This window comes from Rhinopithecus roxellana, chromosome 1 (assembly GCF_007565055.1).
Source record: "Rhinopithecus roxellana isolate Shanxi Qingling chromosome 1, ASM756505v1, whole genome shotgun sequence".
NCBI lineage: Eukaryota > Metazoa > Chordata > Mammalia > Primates > Cercopithecidae > Rhinopithecus > Rhinopithecus roxellana.
In genome coordinates, this window is record NC_044549.1 from 77,876,403 (window position 1) to 77,900,100 (window position 23,698).

Consider the following 23,698-nt stretch of genomic DNA (forward strand, 5'->3'; position numbering starts at 1 on the left):
TAATCTAGGAGTTGCTAATAGAAGGCATTTTGTAGACATGACTAAAATCTACCATCAGTTGACTTTAAGTAAAGGAGATTAACCTCAGTATTCTGTGTGGGCCTGATCCCATCAATTGAGAGGCCTGTGAGCAGAATTCAGGTTTCCCTGGGGAAGAACAAATTCCACCTATTGATTGCAGCATCAGCTTCTAAGACCTTCCAGTCCGCTTTTGCTGATGGCCTGTTCTGTGAATTTTGAATTCGCCTAGCCTCCGTAACTGTGTAAGCCACTTCCTTATGATAAAGTTCTTAATCTGTAGAAAATGTTTAACGTGGTTCTGTTTGTCTGGCAGAACCCTGACTGACACACCCAGCCCAGTGCCAAGCACATCATGCAGAAACAACAAATGTTTATCAAAATGTCTATCTGAAAGTCATACAAAGTTGGCATTATTTACAAAACTACTTTCACTTACAGCTTATGCTCCACCACGTCATCAAGATCTCTTTCCATTAGAAATATATACATTGATTTTAAGGTGTAAGCCCACAAACAACACCCGCAACTGGAGAAGAATATGCTATAAACAAAGTCAAAGCTCTCCTATCTTCTGTCGCATACAAACTAAGGCATCACAGATCCTCCAACTCAGAAGCAGCAGTGGAAGCTAGGAAGAGAACTCCATTCTTTATTTTCATAACAAAGAAATAAGCTCCTTTCTAAAAAATAAGTAGGTTTAAATTTTAGGAAATACAGATTTTATTTCTGGGTTTCCTTGAAACTCCTCTTACTCATCCATTCTTTTCCTTCTTCATCTACATCCCTAATTTATTCAGGACTTTAATTTGTGTGGAATTATCAGTACCCCATGAGTGAGGAAATACTGCGGAGCTGGGAGATAGACAACTGTGCTGAGGTACTGTCCTGCAGGGTGAAAGGTCTATGACAGCTCTAAAGAAGATGGACAGTTACGGCAGACAAAAGTAAGTGTGAAGGGGCCAATTGCAGGCAATCTCCACATATCTCAGAGTTGTGAGGATTAAATAAAATAATGTGTAATTACTGTTTCTCATACTTCTCCACCAAACTATCCCCAAGAAAACTGAGAGCATTATAGGGATCCCTTGAAGAATGGAGGAATAGCCCAAAGCACCCTCTTCATAAGCCCCAAGCAAGAATTTCTTTAAAGTGTAAAATGTTACTTTAAAAATACAGGTTGCACTTATATTCTGTATTCATGTTTGCTATGGCATAAAAAAATACAGCTCTAAATTACTTACTATAATGTAAAAATAATATGCCAGAAGAGCAGCCACATTTAAGCTCTACCTTGGGGTCCAGCATGGTACCACATCTCCTAACCTGAGGGAATTGGGTGGTTCCCTTTGAAAAGTACAAATGAATGTAAAGCACTCGACACAAGGAATAGTACATAGCAGACACTCTAATAAAGTAGAGATATTATTATTATCATCATCGCTGCTGTTGTTATCTCAAGCAAGGGATCATGGGCCTCTGAAAAATATAGAATCCTTTAAGCCATGCAAATGTGGTAAGACATAAAGAAAAGTTTCAAGGAGCTACATTGTATATAGTTAGCAGAACAGAGAAGACAGGCATAGGGCATCACAGATGAAGGAAGTTACAAAAAAAAAAATTTCCTTTAAATTCAGGCAACTTTACAAAAGCGAAGTTACCACATTCCCCAAGCCTTCATATAGTGCCTCCACCTAAGTCTCTAGTCTCTTGCAGCTGCACTGAATATGGGTTTATGAGGACTATCAATGTGGTTCATTTGTTTTTCCAGACTCACCTCTTTCTCAGTCAGTTCAGCCTGTAAAGCATTGACCTTCTCTTTCAGATCTTTGTTCTCTTTTCGGAAAGATTCTATCTCTTCTAGTCTTTCCCGATCATCTCTTTCTCGCTGTTCTTTCAAGCGCTCAATTATTCTCTCCTGTAAGGCAATTAACAAAAAAGAAGAGGTGAGAACCCATCAGTGTATATGCCAAAGCATACTGCAAAAGAAAACAAGAGGTAGTACATCTAAGAAATGCTCTACAGGAATCAACACACACAAGAAACTCAAAATCGGATTCACGGGGATAGGCTGTGCATAACAGCACTTGGGAAGGACAACCAATACAGCTTTTGACTTGTTAATAAAAGTTAACATCACAGGGTTGCAAAGGAACTTAATGTTCAAGTTCTGTGGCTGCTCTTGGTTCATGGTAGTATCCAGCAAATTTCTAGAGCAGCTCTAGAAGAGGCAGCTTCAGACACCAAGACTCCAGACCTGACACAGCCTCGCACAGGAAAGGAGAAGGAGAACATGCCTCTCGGCTCAGCCCTCTTTGCTTAGCCTCTCTATTTGGCATCCAAGAGCCTTCACTGGTTTCTGAAGACTGTTCTCTGGCTGGATGGGAATGAAGTGGGGCAGGACCCAAACCCTCCAGGACTTAGAGCTGGGGCTCATTGTGAGAACTTGAGACAAAGAATCAGCCCATTGTGTATGTGATTTTCCAGTGTGTCTGAGGATGTTTACTTCTCTGTTTTGTCAATGGTTTCTTGATAGTCAGTAGAGACTCCAAAACACTGGCTGAGTTTGAACAAAGTTCAGCAGCAGCTTTATTTTATTGAGGGCTTACTACATGCTAGGCACTGTGATGCACTCTCCTCATCAGTCTTCATCACAAGCGTAAGGGCAGATCCAGCGCTCTTGGTGACAGTGTAGAGGTGAGGAAACCCAGAGCTCCAAGACGCAAGGTGGCCCAGGTCATAAACAGAAGGCCTCCCACATCCTGGGCTCTCGGACTGTCAGCCACATCCATGAGACCACACTGCCACAAACATACACCTGGAGCCATTCAGGGAGATCTGCCTTTGACTTTCACACTGAAATGAAAACACTGCTTTGTAGACTTGTTTTCCAAAAATAGGGAACCTGCCTGATATCAAAGTAAGAAACTTAAACATACACACACACACACACACACCACACGCACACGCACACGCACACGAAAATTCCATCTGCGTAAAGCTTGAGTTAGATTTCTGAAATTAGTTTGAAATTATCCAACACATATCTAAACTTCCTCTAGGATGGTCATGTTAAAAAATACTGGTGCAACAACTGTGGCCGAGGATCCTGATATTATCTTTTATATTCTTATAATAATTGCATAGTACAAGACAATGCCTGATAAATAAGACAACTATAAAATAGTATTCAACGCAGAGGGAAGTTAGTTTGAACACTTCGCCTATGATTTAAGATCCCCCGAGGAAGCAACTGTTCTACCCCACTGACAATAATTTATGTATCTAATGCTTTCGGCGGAGGAGGTACCATTACTGTTTTCCATTTACTTAAAAACACTTTAAATGAAATATATTATTATAACAGAGGAGGCAGAAATATAACAAATGAATCTATTAATTGCCTATATTTGTTTCTTCTTGATCCCAGACCTAGTTTACCTACCCGTGACAATGGTGAGTGGATGATTATGTGATCCACAAGAGAAGGAAATGGCCACAGTACACGGTCAGTCTCTCAAGAGTTTTCAATGATTTCAGCAACTGAGCCCTTGCTGCCTTTTGCCTACACTACAACCAATTACCCAGTCACCTCTCCGTCCCATCACCTCCATTACATGGCTGTTGGAGTGACATTTCTAAAGCTCCAAAATGACCTGTCGCCTCACTATTTGGAAACCTTCCCAGGAATCCCTCTGGCTGGACCACGTGGCACTTATTCCCACTCAGCAGCCTTCACATGGTTTCACTGCATGACCATCCTCCCAGCCCCACTTTCAAGAGGGCAGCACTAAAATCCTTTGAGTCTTTTTGACTCACAGCTGGGCAAATCATCTGGCATACAACAAGCAATTAAAAGAGCTGAAGGAAGGAAGGAGAACTCAAATGAGGGATCATCTTGGCTTCAAAGAAAAGGTAATAAAATTAAGCAGGCATGTTAACAGCCAGAAGGTGTCAGAATCGTTTGGAAAGTAGGTCGATTTGCTCTAAGCACTTGTACTATTGACTGGGCATTGATGACAAAAAAAATCAACAAGCACTATAATGTTTTTAAGTGTTATTGATGATTCAATACTACAAAATATTTCTCTGTCAATCACAAAACCAATTTAACTGTCAGCCGCGCAGGGCCAGATGTCAAAAACATGTGTTAAAAGGCCCTAATATGCCATGATGTACTTGATTAACAACTAACTTGCAGAAATTCCAACAATGTGTTCTTGTTTTAGTCTTATTTGCATTGGCAAGCATTCCTTGTGCACGCATCTGGCTCTGCACAGGTTTAATCTATTTGTGCTTTATCACAGGGTGGGAACTAAATTACAGCGGCCTCCAGCTCCACTATCTGGCTTTCTCCACTGCTTATCTGCTATGTGGCTACAGCAAGGCTTGGCGAGACCAGCTTTAGAAATACAGTGGATTTCGTCTCTTGAGCTTCTGTGTGTCAATCCTAGAACCAAGTCATATTCAATCTTAACTCACGGAGAGGCATTATTCTTTGCACTCTATTAATAGTTGAATAAGTTCCTGGAAATTAAAAGGAATAACATACTCCCTAGGATGCCATAATCCAGGGGAAATGGTGAATACTGCCTGATGGATTCTTTTCATCAGTCAAAAGACAGCGAATAATTAAATGTACTTAAAAATCCATGAGTTTTTATTAATCATTTTGTTTCACAGCATACCTTGTTACAGAGGGATCTGTGCAATTAAATGTGGATAAAAATGGGACTTGTGAGCAAAACTCCACTTAAAGGAGATTGTGATGTTGCCAAAAGCACAAAGATCTTTGAGTTTTAGTCTTATTCTATCACCTGTGAGCTAGGGTGGTCTTGGTATAGTCCAGTGGAGACAGCAAAGTCTCAACCAAGGACCAGCTTAGATGGGGTGGAAATGACTTCCAGGAGCAGTGGGTTGAGAAGTTAGCATGTGCCATGATTAATTAGCGATGTCTCTCTAGGCCCAGAAATGGGGAATGATGCTGTATATGTCAATATTTTTATTTCCGGGCAAGTCATTTCACCTCATTGAACCCATTTCCCATCTTAAAATGGAAGAGCATAGATTTAGTGTCTCTCAAAGTGTAGCCTTCTGACCACTTGGATCAGAACTCTTTGGTATGTTTACAAATCAGAGGTTCCTGGGCTCCACAGTAGAGCAGCTGAATCAGAATCTCTAGGAAATAGGACCCAGGAAACTGTATTTTAAGAAACCTCCTAGATGATAAGATTATTTGGATACACATAAAGGTTTGATGCATACTGGAATACTCAAAATAAATCTTCTATTCTTTGTTCTAAGATAGAGAACCTTGCCAGTTCCTATTCAATGGTTTTATCTGTACTTTTCAAATACACTAGGCATTCTGATTTTGGCAGCTTTAAAAAATTCCCTCCACATCCATTGCTCTATTTTTGCTTTTATTCTTCATTGCTATGAAAAGTTAAAAAACAGATGCAAACAGAGTTTGGAAATAAATAGCTCATAAAGCCGGTATGCAGAGCTCTTTTGTTTGACTTGAGCATCATAATTTTTAAAAATCTGAACTTGAATGTTTTGAAATAGACCAGGGACCTGCAGCTTACCATAGTTACCAGTAGTCCCTACTACACTTCAGCAAAGCCACATCCCTCATTTTTGTTCCCTCCCTGGCCCTTCTAATCATCCAAGTTCTCAACTCCTTATCTATAGTCCAATTCAGATGCCATGAGCCTGAGACTGCAGATCAGCAAACTGAATAATCCATTGCCAAGGGAGTTCCAGGACAGCATGAAACTTAGAGGTCAGCTAATAAAAATGTGTATTTTGAAGATGAGGTACTGAGACCCTGAGAGAGGAGGCTTGCCCAGGTGACGCAACTGTCAAGCAGTGAAGACAGTCCAAGGGGGACAGGCTCCCACAGACCTCAGATTCCTTTCCAGACACCCCCTCAGTCTCAAAGGAAGTACTTAAATAAAGGGAGTAGTTTCAGATTTGGGAATTACTTTGGGATTTAAGTTAGAATAAATCAAATCTTAATAAGGCCCAGAAAAAAATAATAAAACCCTGCCAAGAATTTATGACATGAAAAATTATATGGTATATGTTTACCTCTGTGAATTTTAAGAAAGAAATCAAGAGGTAGAAATGGGATGATATCATACAACCCAAAATATGCTAAATGAACACATAAGCGTTAATAGTTTTTGAACAAACATCCCCTCATTCCAATTTTACAAATAAAACTACTACAGAGAGCTCTGGAAATAAATTATTAAAAGATGAAAAGAGAATATCTTTCCCCGAAAAGTCATCTTATTAAATATTCCTGTTAAGTTTTCAAGTAAAACCTTATAATTCTTATACTTTAATCCTGAAGTTATAATCTTTCAATGTTTTAAATTGTTACAGGATTTATAACTTTATTAACCAGCAACTGTTTCTCCTCCATGGATTTTTTGAGCAAAATTAATTTGGAAATACATACTAAATATGATGTCAAATAAGGTAACTCAATGTCAAACTCTACATTTTTTTTCTTACAAAAGCCTCATTTTCGTTGTTTGCTATATTTTATTTTATTTACATTCTGGGATAGGTATGCATGATGTGTAGGCTTGTTACATAGGTAAACGTGTGTAATGGTGGTTTGCTGCACCTATCAACCCATAACCTAGCTATTAAGCCCAGCATGCATTAGCTATTTTTCCTGATACTCTCTCTCCCTCCCACCCCTCCCAACAGGCCCCAGTGTGTGTTGTTCCCTTTCCTGTGTCCATGTGTTCACATTGTTCATCTCCCACTTATAAATGAGAACAGGCAGTGTTTGGTTTTCTGTTCCTGCATTAGTTTGCTGAGGTTAATGGCTTCCAGCTCCATCCATGTCCCTGCAAATAACATGATCTCATTCCTTTTCATGGCTGCATAGTATTCCATGGTATATATGTACCACATTTTCTTTATTCAGTCTATCATTGATGGACATTTGGGTTTGTTCCATGTTTTTGCTATTGTGAATAGTACTGCAATGAACATAACACATGCATGTATCTTTATAATAGAATTATTTATATTCCTTTGGGTATATACCCAGTAATGGGACTGCTGGGTCAAATGTTCTTTATTGTTCTAGGTCTTTGAGGAATTGCCACATTGTCTTCCACAATGGTTGAACTAATTTAGATTCCCACCAACAGTGTAAAAGCATTCCTTTTTCTCCCCAGTCTCGCCAGCATCTGTTGTTTCTTGACTTTTTAATAACTGCCATTATGACTGGTGTGAGATGGTGTCTCACTGTGGTTTTGATTTGCATTTCTCTAATGATCAGTGATGTTGAGCTCTTTTTCACGTTTGTTGGCTGCATAAATATCTTCTTTTGAGAAGTTTCTGTTCATGTCTTTTGACCACTTTTTAAGGGGTTGTTTGTTTCTGGTAAACTTGTTTAAGTTCTTTGCAGATTCTGGATATCAGACCTTTGTCAGATGGATAGATTGCAAAAATTTTTCTCCCATTCTGTAGGTTGTCTGTTCACTCTGATGATAGTTTCTTTTGCTGTGCAGAAGCTCTTGAGTCTAATTAGATCCTATTTGTCAATTTTTGCTTTTGTTGCAATTGCTTTCGACATTTTCATCATGAAATATTTGCCTATACCTATGTCCTAAAGGGTATTGCCTAAATTTTCTTCTAGAGTTTTTACAGTTCTGGATTTTACATTTAAATCTTACAATTTTTAATAGGACCATGAAGACTAGCTCTAGAATCATGGGTCTTTTTGTAGCTTCATTTTTTTCTTTTATTTTTTTAAATAACTTTTTAACTCCAAATATATGCTTACCCATCTTTTTGTAGCTTTCAGGCTTTTTTCATAGAGCCTTGGTTCTCAGACTACAGTTTACATCATAATGACTTGGGGAACTTGCTAAAGTACAGATTCCCAGGCCCTGAGGTTCTGATTTGGTAGGTATAGATGGGGCCTAATAATAGAGACTTTCAACAGAGACTTCCTGGTAATTCTGTAGTAACAGAAGAGAAGCCTTCTTTAGGATACACTGGCTTAGGAAACCCATGGGCATTTAAATAATTCCCCCATTCATTATATGGGAAATTTGAGGCCCTGAGAGAGAAAAGTACTTGACAGGCTCACCCAGTTAATTAATGGCTCCCCAGTTAATTAGTGGCATAGGTGGGACTGGCCCCTAGGTCTCCTTCCAATTACTTCAATACCCCAGAGTTTATAGGCTGTGATAATAGGGAATATAGGAGATAATCTATTACTCTAGTAGGGCATCCCAGAGGAAAACCCCCACAACATCCCATGCATGTGTGGACAAATCCTGCAAAGTGCTACAGAATCAAAAAGGATGAGAAAGACGAAGAAAAAGAACATAATAAAATCTACTCCTACACTTTAAAAGTTAACATTTCTTTTCTTGGTTTCAAGCTAAATTTGAGAATAATGCCAATAACATGGGCTTAAAACTGTGCCAGCACAGTCCATGTTCAACCAACAAACAAGCTGTCCCTCCTGAGGATTCCTAGAGAACTGTACCTGCACTGGCTCTTATATTCAGGAAGTGTTGGAGGAGAGGAGAGAGCCTATGCAAACTCAACTCCAGGGTCTGATACCTATGATAGATGCCCAGAGAATGAACTCATTTAGCCAGAATGAAATGGACTAGAAATCATTTTAAAAGTAAGTCAACATCAGAATGAGCTATTTGCCTAAAGGATTTTATTCATTCATTCATTCTTTTATTCAAATTAATCCCTTTAAATGTAAGTTAGAAGGAAACCCTCAGGATGGCATCCCATCCCCTTCAAGGTAAAAGCCAATTTTTAAAAATCTTGTCTCACAAGGGCCTGTGAAATCTGCTGCCCTTCCTCTCCCCCACATTCTTGTACTTGCTTTTCCCTCTGCCAGGACATTCTCCCTCCACAAGGGCTCCTGGCTCACCACTCACTTTCAAGTGTTTCCTTAAATGTCACCTTCTCAGCAAGCTCCTACCTGGCCATTCTACTCCAGCACTCCCTGTACCCCTCCCTGCCTTCTTTTCTTTTATAGAAAATATTACCCTCTGAAATCCTAGGTATGTCACTTATTTATTATCTGTCTCCTCATCACCTCCACTATAGTCTAAACTCTGTTAGAGCCAGGATTTTCACCTATTTTCTTCTCTGCTGCATTCAGGGCTCAAAAGAGGACTTGTCACATGGTGGCAGCTCACTCAACCAGTATCCACTACTGAGTGAGCATCCCTGATGCAGGTTATGCTGGACACAGGGAATGTAAAGATAACACACACATAGGATATGTTTCTTGGGTTTGGAGTCTAGCAGAGAAGAGAAATTAAAAACAGATAAATGAACAATTAAGAATGCAACATGAGCTCTGGGGAGTTCATGGTGTTCTTGAGACGTAACGGGGATACCTAGGAAGTGTCCCTAAGGAAATGATAAAATAATAATAATAGTGATAACATTACATCTCCTATTCTAAACACATTCCATATTTTCCTGCATTTTCTCCTCAACCTAAACCACGGAGGTGGCTATTATTACCCCCTTTTACAAATGAAGAAACTGAGAGGTTAAGTAATTTGTCCACAGTAGAAAGTATCAGACCTAGGATTTGATCCCAGGCAGTCTAGCTCCAAAGTCCACATTCTTGACTACTGCACAATACAACTTCTCATGAAGCTGACCTCTCAGAAGAGGAGGAATTAAATTTGCAGAGAGTGAGGAATATCCTCAGCTGGGGAATAGCATCTACAAAGAGTCTGAGGCAGGAAGGAGTATGCTACACTTGAAAATCTGGAAGCCCCACATAAGTAGGGCACAGAGAACCTGGAAAAAGAGAGATGGGGAATGAGGCTGGAAATGAAAGAAAGAATGAGGGAGGGAGCAGGCACACAATGTGGGGGCTTGCCAGATCAGATGGGAGACGGGACCCTGGGGGCCAGGTAAAGGATTTCAATTTATGTCACCATAAGAGCAACGGCAAGCTAGTGAAGGTTTGTAAGGAGAGCCAAGGCTGGGACGTAGGCAGATTTGCATTTCAGAAAATGCCCCTGGCTATAGTGTGCCAAGTCCACTGAAGCGGGCTTGTGTGGGGAGAACAAGGACCAGCTGGGACTAAAGGTAGTGTTAGCAAAAGAAGAAAAGCAGGCACATTTAAATGCATTTGGATTAACTTTCCCCAACTCTGTTTCCCCACATCCTGATTCCCCAGTTTTTGAGTGCATGCTCACCTTCTCTGACAGAGCTTCCTCTAGCGTTGCCAGTGCAGTATCTGTATTACTGGAATCCGTCTGCAAGGACTTCACTCTGTCTTTCAGGTTGGTCAGTTGCTTGTCTTTATCCCTAAGTTGTTCTTGCAAGTTTTCAATCTAAAAATAAAAATCAATATTTTAGTGCATATTTGATTACATATCCTGGGCCAAAATTCCTGAAGTGGATCTATTAATAAAAATAAAGAAGAAAAAAAAAAAGACCTGAAATGATAGAAATTATCAGTATGAGGTTATGCTTTGAGGTTAGACTCAAGGCCATTTTGATGAAATCTTCATTTCTCCATATAGTTCAACTCTGTATTTAAATGGTGATACAGAGGAGCAGAGTATCTCCCTCCATACAAAGGTAAGCCCTTCTGACACATATGTAAGCACTATTATTTCTTTGTATTTCTATCCCTTTTACCAGCCTTTTAGGTCTCAGGTCAATAGACTTGAACTTGGTACACTGAACCAGGGAAATATTATGCAAGATGAATTCATTGATTAAACAGACATTTACTGGGGAGCCTATTCTGCACCAAGCACCGTATCAGTATATGGCAGATCCCATGTAGCCATTCAGTCATTCCTTTATTTCAGTATTAAAGTTTGTGATATGCCAAATGTTGTCAAGTGGCTGTTTCAAAGTAACCACATGAAAAGCCAAGTAGGTTATCACCAGCAGACTGTTAATGGGAAGAACTTGTGATATAAGTCAAATGTAACAAGTACTAAACACTCCATTTGGCAACTAAGTCATGTGCTGGCAACCAACCAGCCACTTTTATCCACTATCTGCAGCCTGAAATAAACACGCCAAATAGCCGATTATAATGCCTGTCCAGGAGCAGCAGCAAGGACTTTCTTCTGGGCATTGAGGACATTATCATTCATGTTTTTATTCTCTGCTTTCAAACCATGTATTTCTTATCTAAGGATTTAAAAAAGCCCCACTATACAAACAATTTATTCGTATTAAGGGTTTTAAAATGACAAGGAAAAAAAGCAGTACAACTTTAAGATAAGTCCATTCAAAATATTTGCATTCTGCACCCAACTTTCTCAGGGAATCATTCCAAAAGTATGTTTCACAATGTACACTCAAACACATTTTTTGATTACTTGATTCCCTTAGCATGTATCTGGAATGGTAATCCAAGTAATAATAATAATCCCAGTAGTAATGAGGAGGAGGAGATGATTACAATGACGACAGAGGTGGCAGCAGTAGCAGCCTCAAAAATAGCTCTGGATGCAAAGACAATGGCTTTGCTGACCTTCAATCTGGAGGACATGGCCTTAGCTAATTTTTTCAATGGCTACAATGGAAACCCGTAAGCTTTGTGGCCTAACAAAGATGGAATTTTTCCTTCTTTCCTTCCTTGCTTCCAGCTTCCTTCCATCCTTCGTTCCATCTTTCCTTCATTCATTTTTTTTTCTTCTGCCTTGAGATAGACAACTTAGAAACTCAGGTTACAGGTCAAATAATTATTCTTTTTCTTTATCAAAATGTAATGTGTTCCCATCCAGCTGCCACTATGAAAATTCATTGCCACTCCGTGGAAAACACAGCAATTCAGAAGGCATAATCATCTCCAGTCAAAACAAAGGCTTCCTCCCTTCCAGACAAATGTTCACACAAAAGTACACATGAGTAAGAATATGGATGGTTATATGTTAGAATGTTAGAATGATACTGGTTATGTGGAAGAAGCCAGCAGCTGAGAGGACTGACTCTTGGAGAGACTATATGTTATTACTTTGAATACACCCATGGATACATTTGTGTACACATGTGTACGCAAATCCTTAGCAGTTCTGAGCAAACTAATTAGATCCACTGACCCACCCTGGGAGACAGTGCCCTGGGCATAAGAGGAGGACATTAGCCTTGGGGCAGTAGTAGGCAGCACTTTCAAAGGACTTTGGGCATAAGAAATAGAGGCCAAAGGAAAAGTGGCTGTGCACTTATGTCACGATCCCTGGGGCCTCCTCATATAACCAAAAAGACTAGGGAGACTGAGGGTCAGGGTCCTACTGGAATGCAGGTAGGGGTTAAGAGCTGGAGAAATAGGAATGGTGGAGACTGAGGGTCAGGGTCCTATTGGCATGCAGGTAGGGGTTACGAGCTGGAGAAATAGGGATGGTGGCAACTGAGGGTCAGGGTCCTTCTGGCATGCGGGTAGGGGTTACGAGCTGGAGAAATAGGGATGGTGGAGACCAGAGACATGTAGGTGGTATATCTGTTTATCTCACATCTAAGAACCCAGCAAAAGAGCCAATGATACTGCAGGCATGACTGACTAACAGAGGTGGAATTAAAGATGCATTTATTGAGCTAGGGATGCACCACTTTAAGAAATGCTGCACAAAGATCACCAAAAATGACTCTTAAGAGAAAAAAATAAGGTACAGAACAGTGTGTAGCATATAATCTCTTGCATAAAATTTGAAACATCTATAAATAGATAAATATATCTGGAAAAAATCACAAGAAATTTTAACTTTTGTGGGGGTAAGGTCTGGGAGGCAGAAGGAAGAGGGAGTTTCTGGTTTTCATCTTTGTACATTTGTGTAGATTTCTGCTTGAATTTTCTAACCATGTGGGTTTTATTATTTTTAAATGTCAATCAGGGTTATCCAGTGGGTAAAATTGTGGGCTATTTTTGGTTTATATTTTTATATAAAATAATAAATATTGTGCACATGAATATATAATAATTTAATAAATAACACAAATGCCTACTTAATACTAAATTGTTCAAGTTGCCAGCAGTTACTGATTGTTGATATATTTATTTATTTATTTAATGGGACCTAAATATTTTTTTCTTTTATTTTAGGTTCGGGGGTACATGTGAAGGTTTGTTATATAAATAAACACGTGTCAAGGGGGTTTGTTGTACGTAACATTACATCGCCCAGGCATTAAGCCCAGTACCCAATAGTTATCTTTTCTGCTCCTCTCCTTCCTCCCACTCTCCACCATCAAGTGGACCCCAGTGTCTGTTGTTTCCTTCTTTGTGTTCATAAGTTCTTATCATTTAGCTCCCACTTATGAGTGAGAACATGTGGTATTTGGTTTTCTGTTTCTGTGTGAGTTTGATAAGGGTAACAGCTTCCAGCTCCATCTATGTTCCCACGCAAGACATGATCTCATTCTTTTTCATGGCTGCATAATATTTCATGGCATATATGTACCACATTTTCTTTATCCAGTCTGTCATTAATGGGCATTTAGGCTGATTCCAAGCTCTTGCTATTGTGAACAGTGCTGCAACGAACATTCACATACATATGTCTTTATGGTAGAATGCTTTATATTCCCCTGGGTGTATACCCAATAATGAGATATTGGTATATTTAAACCATGGCCTATTATGCAAGTATTTAAAATCCTGTTTGCATAGCATTGCTAACTAAATGAAAATAGTAGAATCTTTAAAAAGCAGAATGTAAAAGAGTATGGCATTAATTTTGTAAAAAGAAAAAATTATTGCATAGAACAAAAATATATATAAGGAATCTACTAAAATGTTTTATTTGGCAATGGGGTGACTAATGATTTTATTTCTCCTCTTCATGCTTTTCTGTATCTGCCAGTGTGTTTTCATTGAGTGTAAACAGAATAAAAAGATATTTTAAAACCAACTACAAAATATCAGAGTGGTTAAGTGAGTTTCAAACAATAAGTTTTTGCTTTTTAAAAGGACTCTGCAGGAGAAAATATTCCTTTCATACTCCAAAGATGACTGAATTCTTAAAATTAAAACTTAAAAGACTGGAGAGAATATAAAATTCTGTATCTTTTTAAAAAGTACTGCACATTTTTTCTCATGTTCACAAATTGTTATGACATTTATATGAAAAATGTTGGGAACCTTTTTCTTCAAAGGGTGAGGTTGTGCATAGTTCAAATAGCAGGAATTGGAAAATAAGCAAATCGAAAACAAGGGTTAGGATGGGAAGCTTTGGGGGTGGAAAGTGAAGGGGTTTTTTGAGAAATTTCATACTGCAGAAATGGACACCACCTTAGCAACACAGACAACAAAGTATGAGATGACCCTGAGCACAAGAAAGCTAGAGAGAAACCCTGCCCTTTCCTTTGACCTGAGCTGCCTTTTGGTCATGGCTGGGAAGATTCAGAAGGAGCCAGTACTGCTGAAGCAATAGCTGCGCCTTCTGGGGCAGAACCCTGGAAAGGAGGTAAGAGAGGAGGAGAGCTCAGACCCTGGAGGTCACTTGACAACCCTAATCCTAAGGCCTTTAGCTGACTTCTGAAGCTCTGCCCAAGAATTAATGGGGTCCTTAACTCTGGGCTTGCCAAGCCTGAGATGGGCCAATGTTCAGCAGGGGATCTTTGTTGTGAATTTCACACAAGTGTAGTCCTCAGCACAAAAGGGGCCTCTGACTAACAGCCACAGTCTCCTTGACTCCACATTTGCTCCTCCTTCCATTTGGTCTCCATGCTGCAGCCAAGGGTAAGCTTCCTAATATGCAGTTCTAACTGTATGACTTCCTTCCTTAGAACCCTTCAATGTCTCCCCATTGCCCCCCAGAAAAAGCCCAAACTCCCTGATATCATACATGATGCCCTCCAAGGGATGGTCCGTGTGATCTTCTACCATCCCTCAGTTCAAGTCCTGACCCTGACAAATCACTAGTGCTATTCCCTAGCACGAGGATTTCCTTATATCTTCCCTATCTTTGCATATCTATTTCCTCTTCCTGGAGCCCTCTTTGCACTCCAACTTTTAATCTATTCAAGCTCTACTCAAACCTTTAGATATCAGCACACTCCTTGCCTCCTTCAGGACTCCTTCTCTAATCCCCCCAAACCAAGTTAAGTCCCCTAATCTGCATTTTTCATATAGTATTAAAATTGCTTCCTTACTTATCTATTTCCGCAACTTGGCTGTGAGCTCAGTGAAGACAAGAGCTCTGCTCTACTCACTGTTGTATCTCCGGCTGCAGCACCCAATTGTTGACAACACCACGTATTAGCTTATTGAATGAATGAAAGAAAGAAGGAAGGAAGGAATCCTAAAGAAAGTGGCTTGTGTAAAAGGAAGAGGCCAGAGTAGGTGATGGCTGAGTCCCTTCAGCTCTGGGATTCTACAAAGAAGTAATAAAAAGTGATGGAGAAAGTCTATAGCTTAAAACAGGACCTAAAACATACTTAGTCATTGTTATAGTTTCAAATATTACCCAAATGTATCTTTCCGGTTGTTTTCATTATAAAATTCCAAAATCCATTCACTAATAAAATTTATCTTCTAAGACTTGTCTCTGGATTTTGTGTTATCCACACCTAGAGTATCAGTTAATATTATTAGCTAAAGCAACAGAAACAGCTCAGTCTGATTTTAAGCAGAAAAATGGGGAAATTCACAAAACTGCCAGAAAAGCTAGAAAACCAAGGTCAGAGAAAGTAGAATTATGCCCAAAGTTTTGATGCAAGTGGTCTAGTGCAAACGCTGTTGCTCCAACTGCTGAAAACTAGACATTGAGGCTTACAGTACAGTGAGCTCTGTCCTATTTGTTCTATCTTTGGCTGCAGCACCCAACTGTGTTGGCAATACTACATATTAACTTACTGAATAAATGAAAGAAGTGAGAAAGGAAGGAACCCTAACAAGAGTGGCTTCAACTGACCCCTGGACACCACCACTAGCCCTGTGGTCATGCTGCCCCATGACCTTGACTTTGCAGTCCCTGCAGCAGAGAGAGGGTCCTTCACAATCCCAACATTCCAGTGACACTGGGGCAGGTACATCTAATGAGGAAAGCCAAGGTAAGGCATACAGCCCAACTGCAAGGGAAGCTTAGAAACCAAGTGTTGGCAATTTCATCTTCCATAGTGAGATGTTCTTCATAAAATCAGAACAAAGCTCAGAGTCTGGATGGCCAAAAAATAAGACCCATATCCACAGTACCTAGGGACAGCTCTGGCGTTAGCTCCCGAGCCAGCAAACTGCACCATCCTAGAACAATTGCTCTGGACTTTCTTTCTCTCAAGTTCCTACAGGCCTACAAGGTTAAGGTTTGACTCAGACACTTCTCCAGTTTGGCTAAGTTCCCTCTTGAATCTGGGGTCCCCTTTCAAGCTCATTCAGGTTGTTGGTATTATTCAGCTCCTTGCTGGCTGCTGGCCTAGGCTACTGTCAGCTTCCGGAGGCTACAGAAAGGCCCTTGCCACATGGTACTTCCCTCCCTCTTTAAAACCAGCAACCAAGCATTTCTCACATATAAAATCACCCTCCTGCTTGGAACATCTCTGACTTCCCTATCTCTGACCTCTAGCCCTAGATTTACTGTGCTTATGTGATTAGGTAGGGCCAACACAGATAATCTCCCTTTTGATCAACTTAAGGTCAATAGACTAGTGACCTTAATTACATCTGCAAATTCTCTTTTGCATAAAATGTAACCTAAGCATAGACATAACACCAACAGGCACATAATATGGGAACCATCCTAGAATTCTGCTTATACCCATATTTTTTCTTTGAAATAAAAACATGTTGGTCTTTTAGATCTCTTAAACAGATGATTCTGTGAGTGGAATTTATTCAAAATGGAGGAATTCTCCACTCTAATAGGATGTATAATATTTTAATATGGTCAAAAAAATAGAATAAAAATTTGAAAATGAACTTTCAGCTTATAAAAAAGTTAGTATTGTATGCAGCAGACCTCCTTCCCCATTTCTTTTCTTTCTTTTTTTTTTTTTTTTTGAGATGGAGTCTCACTCTGTTGCCCAGGCTGGAGTGCAGTGGCATGATCTCAGCTCACTGCAACCTCCACCTCCCAGGATCAAGCCATTCTCCTGCTTCAGCCTCCCAAGTAACTGGGACTACAGGCATGCACCACCATGCCCAGCGAATTTTTGTATTTTTAGTAGAGACGGGGTTTCACCATATTGGCCAGGCTGGTCTCAAACTCCTGACTTCAAGTGATCTGCCTGCCTCGGCCTCCCAAAGTGCTGGGATGACAGGCATGAGCCACTGCAACCGGCCACCTTCCTCCATTTCTTGGACCTATCTCCATTCTTAAGCAGCATAGGTTCCCTGCATTAGGGTCTATTCAGGAAACCTGTTTAATGAGATGACTATTTAGAAGGCAACATATAGCTGTCTCCAATCAAAAAGCAGCCTCACAACTTTCAGCTAGTATAACAATGTCATGATGAAGATGAGGAGGAGGATGAGAATGATGAAGATGACAGCCATTATTTATTAAGTGATTCCTATTAGCCAGGCACTGTACTAAAATCTTTTTGACATTTTATTTTGAGATAATTGAAATTAGCCTGCAGTTATAAGAAATAATACAAAGAGAACCCTTTTACTCTACCTAGTTTCTGCTCATGGTAACATCTAGAATAATTATAGTAAAATACTATAACCAGGGAACTGACATTGATACAACCCAATGGCCTTATTCATATATCATGAGTTTTTGTATGCACTCATGTGCATTTGTGTGTTTGCGTGTATCTGTATTTAGTTCTATGCAATGGTACCACACGTGTAGATTTATGTGACCACCACCAAAGTCAAGATACAGAACAAGTCCCACACCACAAAAATCTCTTGCATTGTCCTTTTATAGCTGCACACAAATCCCTCCTGCCTCTGTCCCATCCTTAACCCCTGGTAACCATTAATTTCTTCTACATTTCTATAATTTGGTCATTTCACAAACGTTAAATAAATAGTCACACAGTATGGAACCTATGGGATTGGCTTTTTTCACTCAGCATAATTCTCTGAAGATCCATCAAAGTTGTTATAGTTATCAATAACGTCTTCCTTTTTATTGCTAAGTAGGTATTCCATGACATGGATATCCCAGCTTGCTTAAGCACTTACCTGCTGAAGGACATTTCAATTGTCTTTAGTTTGGGCTGTTACAAATAAACTACTATGAACATTCAAGTATGGGTTTTCTTTTTTCAGTGACATAAGTTTTCACTTTTCTGGGATAAATGCTACCAGAATGCAACTGCTGGGTTAAATGGAAGTTGTAATTTCTATTATACATAAGATACTACTGCACTGTTTTTCAGAGTGGCTTTACCATTTTACATTCTCATCAACAGTGTGTGAATGTGAATGATCTGGCCTCTCTACATCCCCACAGATTTTTGGTGTTGTCAGTACTTTTTAGTTTGACAATTCTTTTTTTTTTTTTTTTTTTTTTTTTTTTTTTTTTTTTTTTTTTTTTTTTTTTTTTTTTTTTATTTTATTTTTTTTTTTTATTATACTTTAAGTTCTAGGGTACATGTGCATAACGTGCAGGTTTGTTACATATGTAAACTTATGCCATGTTGGTGTGCTGCACCCATCAACTCGTCAGCACCCATCAATTCATCATTTATATCATGTATAACTCCCCAATGCAATCCCTCCCTCCTCCCCCCTCCCCCCTCCCCATGATAGACCCCAGTGTGTGATGTTCCCCTTCCCGAGTCCAAGTGATCTCATTGTTCAGTTCCCACCTATGAGTGAGAACATGCGGTGTTTGGTTTTCTCTTCTTGTGATAGTTTGCTAAGAATGATGGTTTCCAGCTGCATCCATGTCCCTACAAAGGACGCAAACTCATCCTTTTTTATGGCTGCATAGTATTCCATGGTGTATATGTGCCACATTTTCTTAATCCAGTCTGTCACAGATGGACATTTGGGTTGATTCCAAGTCTTTGCTATTGTGAATAGTGCCGCAATAAACATACGTGTACATGTGTCTTTGTAGTAGACTAATTTATAATCCTTTGGGTATATACCCAGTAGTGGGATGGCTGGGTCATATGGTACATCTAGTTCTAGATCCTTGAGGAATTGCCATACTGTTTTCCATAATGGTTGAACTAGTTTACAATCCCACCAACAGTGTAAAAGTGTTCCTATTTCTCCACATCCTCTCCAACACCTGTTGTTTCCTGACTTCTTAATGATTGCCATTCTAACTGGTGTGAGATGGTATCTCATTGTGGTTTTGATTTGCATTTCTCTGATGGCCAGTGATGATGAGCATTTTTTCATGTGTCTGTTGGCTGTATGAATATCTTCTTTTGAGAAATGTCTGTTCATATCCTTTCCCCACTTTTTGATGGGGTTGTTTGTTTTTTTCTCGTATATTTGTTTGAGTTCTTTGTAGATTCTGGATATTAGCCCTTTGTCAGATGAGTAGGTTGCAAAAATTTTCTCCCATTCTGTAGGTTGCCTGTTCACTCTGATGGTAGTTTCTTTTGCTGTGCAAAAGCTCTTTAGTTTAATTAGATCCCATTTGTCAATTTTGGCTTTTGCTGCCGTTGCTTTTGGTGTTTTAGACATGAAGTCCTTGCCCATGCCTATGTCCTGAATGGTACTACCTAGATTTTCTTCTAGGGTTTTTATGGTATTAGGTCTAACATTTAAGTCTCTAATCCATCTTGAATTAATCTTCGTATAAGGGGTAAGGAAAGGATCCAGTTTCAGCTTTCTACTTATGGCTAGCCAATTTTCCCAGCACCATTTATTAAATAGGGAATCCTTTCCCCATTTCTTGTTTCTCTCAGGTTTGTCAAAGATCAGATGGCTGTAGATGTGCGGTATTATTTCTGAGGACTCTGTTCTGTTCCATTGGTCTATATCTCTGTTTTGGTACCAGTACCATGCTGTTTTGGTTACTGTAGCCTTGTAGTATAGTTTGAAGTCAGGTAGCGTGACGCCTCCAGCTTTGTCCTTTTGACTTAGGATTGTCTTGGCAATGCGGGCTCTTTTTTGGTTCCATATGAACTTTAAAGCAGTTTTTTCCAATTCTGTGAAGAAAGTCATTGGTAGCTTGATGGGGATGGCATTGAATCTATAAATAACCTTGGGGAGTATGGCCATTTTCACGATATTGATTCTTCCTATCCATGAGCATGGTATGTTCTTCCATTTGTTTGTGTCCTCTTTGATTTCACTGAGCAGTGGTTTGTAGTTCTCCTTGAAGAGGTCCTTTACATCCCTTGTAAGCTGGATTCCTAGGTATTTGATTCTCTTTGAAGCAATTGTGAATGGAAGTTCATTCCTGATTTGGCTCTCTGCTTGTCTGTTGCTGGTGTATAAGAATGCTTGTGATTTTTGCACATTAATTTTGTATCCTGAGACTTTGCTGAAGTTGCTTATCAGCTTAAGGAGATTTTGGGCTGAGACAATGGGGTTTTCTAAATATACAATCATGTCATCTGCAAACAGGGACAATTTGACTTCTTCTTTTCCTAACTGGATACCCTTGATTTCTTTCTCTTGCCTGATTGCCCTAGCCAGAACTTCCAACACTATGTTGAATAGGAGTGGTGAGAGAGGGCATCCCTGTCTTGTGCCAGTTTTCAAAGGGAATTTTTCCAGTTTTTGCCCATTCAGTATGATATTAGCTGTGGGTTTGTCATAAATAGCTCTTATTATTTTGAGGTACGTTCCATCAATACCGAATTTATTGAGCGTTTTTAGGATGAAGGGCTGTTGAATTTTGTCAAAAGCCTTTTCTGCATCTATTGAGACAATCATGTGGTTCTTGTCTTTGGTTCTGTTTATATGCTGGATTACGTTTATTGATTTGCGAATGTTGAACCAGCCTTGCATCCCAGGGATGAAGCCCACTTGATCATGGTGGATAAGCTTTTTGATGTGCTGCTGAATCCGGTTTGCCAGTATTTTATTGAGGATTTTTGCATCAATGTTCATCAGGGATATTGGTCTAAAATTCTCTTTTTTTGTTGTGTCTCTGCCAGGCTTTGGTATCAGGATGATGTTGGCCTCATAAAATGAGTTAGGGAGGATTCCCTCTTTTTCTATTGATTGGAATAGTTTCAGAAGGAATGGTACCAGCTCCTCCTTGTACCTCTGGTAGAATTCAGCTGTGAATCCATCTGGTCCTGGACTTTTTTTGGTGGGTAGGCTATTAATTGTTGCCTCAATTTCAGAGCCTACTATTGGTCTATTCAGGGATTCAACTTCTTCCTGGTTTAGCCTTGGGAGAGTGTAAGTGTCCAGGAAATTATCCATTTCTTCTAGATTTTCTAGTTGATTTGCGTAGAGGCGTTTATAGTATTCTCTGATGGTAGTTTGTATTTCTGTGGGGTCAGTGGTGATATCCCCTTTATCATTTTTATTGCATCTATTTGATTCCTCTCTCTTTTTTTCTTTATTAGCCTTGCTAGCGGTCTGTCAATTTTGTTGATGTTTTCAAAAAACCAACTCCTGGATTCATTGATTTTTTGGAGGGTTTTTTGTGTCTCAATCTCCTTCAGTTCTGCTCTGATCTTAGTTATTTCTTGCCTTCTGCTAGCTTTTGAATGTGATTGCTCTTGCCTCTCTAGTTCTTTTAATTGTGATGTTAGAGTGTCAATTTTAGATCTTTCCTGCTTTCTCTTGTGGGCATTTAGTGCTATAAATTTCCCTCTACACACTGCTTTAAATGTGTCCCAGAGATTCTGGTATGTTGTATCTTTGTTCTCATTGGTTTCAAAGAACATCTTTATTTCCGCTTTCATTTCGTTATGTACCCAGTAGTCATTCAGGAGCAGGTTGTTCAGTTTCCATGTAGTTGAGCGGTTTTGATTGAGTTTCTTAGTCCTGAGTTCTAGTTTGATTGCACTGTGGTCTGAGAGACAGTTTGTTATAATTTCTGTTCTTTTACATTTGCTGAGGAGTACTTTACTTCCAATTATGTGGTCAATTTTGGAATAAGTGCGATGTGGTGCTGAGAAGAATGTATATTCTGTTGATTTGGGGTGGAGAGTTCTATAGATGTCTATTAGGTCCGCTTGGTGCAGAGATGAGTTCAATTCCTGGATATCCTTGTTAACTTTCTGTCTCGTTGATCTGTCTAATGTTGACAGCGGAGTGTTGAAGTCTCCCATTATTATTGTATGGGAGTCTAAGTCTCTTTGTAAGTCTCTAAGGACTTGCTTTATGAATCTGGGTGCTCCTGTATTGGGTGCATATATATTTAGGAGAGTTAGCTCTTCCTGTTGAATTGATCCCTTTACCATTATGTAATGGCCTTCTTTGTCTCTTTTGATCTTTGATGGTTTAAAGTCTGTTTTATCAGAGACTAGGATTGCAACCCCTGCTTTTTTTTGTTCTCCATTTGCTTGGTAGATCTTCCTCCATCCCTTTATTTTGAGCCTATGTATGTCTCTGCATGTGAGATGGGTCTCCTGAATACAGCAGACTGATGGGTCTTGACTCTTTATCCAGTTTGCCAGTCTGTGTCTTTTAATTGGAGCATTTAGTCCATTAACATTTCAGGTTAATATTGTTATGTGTGAACTTGATCCTGCCATTATGATATTAACTGGTTATTTTGCTCGTTAGTCGATGCAGTTTCTTCCTAGCCTCGATGGTCTTTACATTTTGCCAAGTTTTTGCGATGGCTGGTACCGGTTGTTCCTTTCCATGTTTAGGGCTTCCTTCAGGGTCTCTTGTAAGGCAGGCCTGGTGGTGACAAAATCTCTAAGCATTTGCTTATCTGTAAAGGATTTTATTTCTCCTTCACTTATGAAACTTAGTTTGGCTGGATATGAAATTCTGGGTTTAAAATTCTTTTCTTTAAGAACGTTGAATATTGGCCCCCACTCTCTTCTGGCTTGTAGAGTTTCTGCCGAGAGATCTGCTGTTAGTCTGATGGGCTTCCCTTTGTGGGTGACCCGACCTTTCTCTCTGGCTGCCCTTAAGATTTTTTCCTTCATTTCAACTTTGGTGAATCTGGCAATTATGTGTCTTGGAGTTGCTCTTCTGGAGGAGTATCTTTGTGGCGTTCTCTGTATTTCCTGAATTTGAATGTTGGCCTGCCCTACTAGGTTGGGGAAGTTCTCCTGGATGATATCCTGAAGAGTGTTTTCCAACTTGGTTCCATTTTCCCCCTCACTTTCAGGCACCCCAATCAGACGTAGATTTGGTCTTTTTACGTAATCCCATACTTCTTGCAGGCTTTGCTCATTTCTTTTTCTTCTTTTTTCTTTTGGTTTCTCTTCTCGCTTCATTTCATTCATTTGATCTTCAATCGCTGATACTCTTTCTTCCAGTTGATCGAGTCGGTTACTGAAGCTTGTGCATTTGTCACGTATTTCTCGTGTCATGGTTTTCATCTCTGTCATTTCGTTTATGATCTTCTCTGCATTAATGAGTCTAGCTGTCAATTCTTCCACTCTTTTTTCAAGATTTTTAGTTTCTTTGCGCTGGGTACGTAATTCCTCCTTTAGCTCTGATAAGTTTGATGGACTGAAGCCTTCTTCTCTCCTCTTGTCCAAGTCATTCTCTGACCAGCTTTGATCCGTTGCTGGTGATGGGCTGCGCTCCTTTGCAGGGGGAGATGCGCTCTTATTTTTTGAATTTCCAGCTTTTCTGCCCTGCTTCTTCCCCATCTTTGTGGTTTTATCTGTCTCTGGTCTT

At 39.6% G+C, this 23,698-nt stretch overlaps 1 protein-coding gene across 2 annotated transcripts in view; it reads right to left on the minus strand.

The window, feature by feature from the left end:
• ERC2 (ELKS/RAB6-interacting/CAST family member 2) overlaps positions 1-23,698 on the minus strand; it is a 1,016,559-nt gene that overhangs the window by 528,157 nt on the left and 464,704 nt on the right. For both annotated transcript variants that reach the window (XR_004059350.1, XM_030938245.1), the window contains exons 8-9: positions 10,248-10,385; positions 1,796-1,936 (exon numbers count right to left, since the gene is read on the minus strand). Coding sequence is in view for 1 of the 2 variants with exons in the window: in XM_030938245.1 (XP_030794105.1) it covers positions 1,796-1,936; positions 10,248-10,385 (279 nt within the window). In the remaining variant the exon portion in view is untranslated. The remainder of the gene's footprint in view (positions 1-1,795; positions 1,937-10,247; positions 10,386-23,698) is intronic.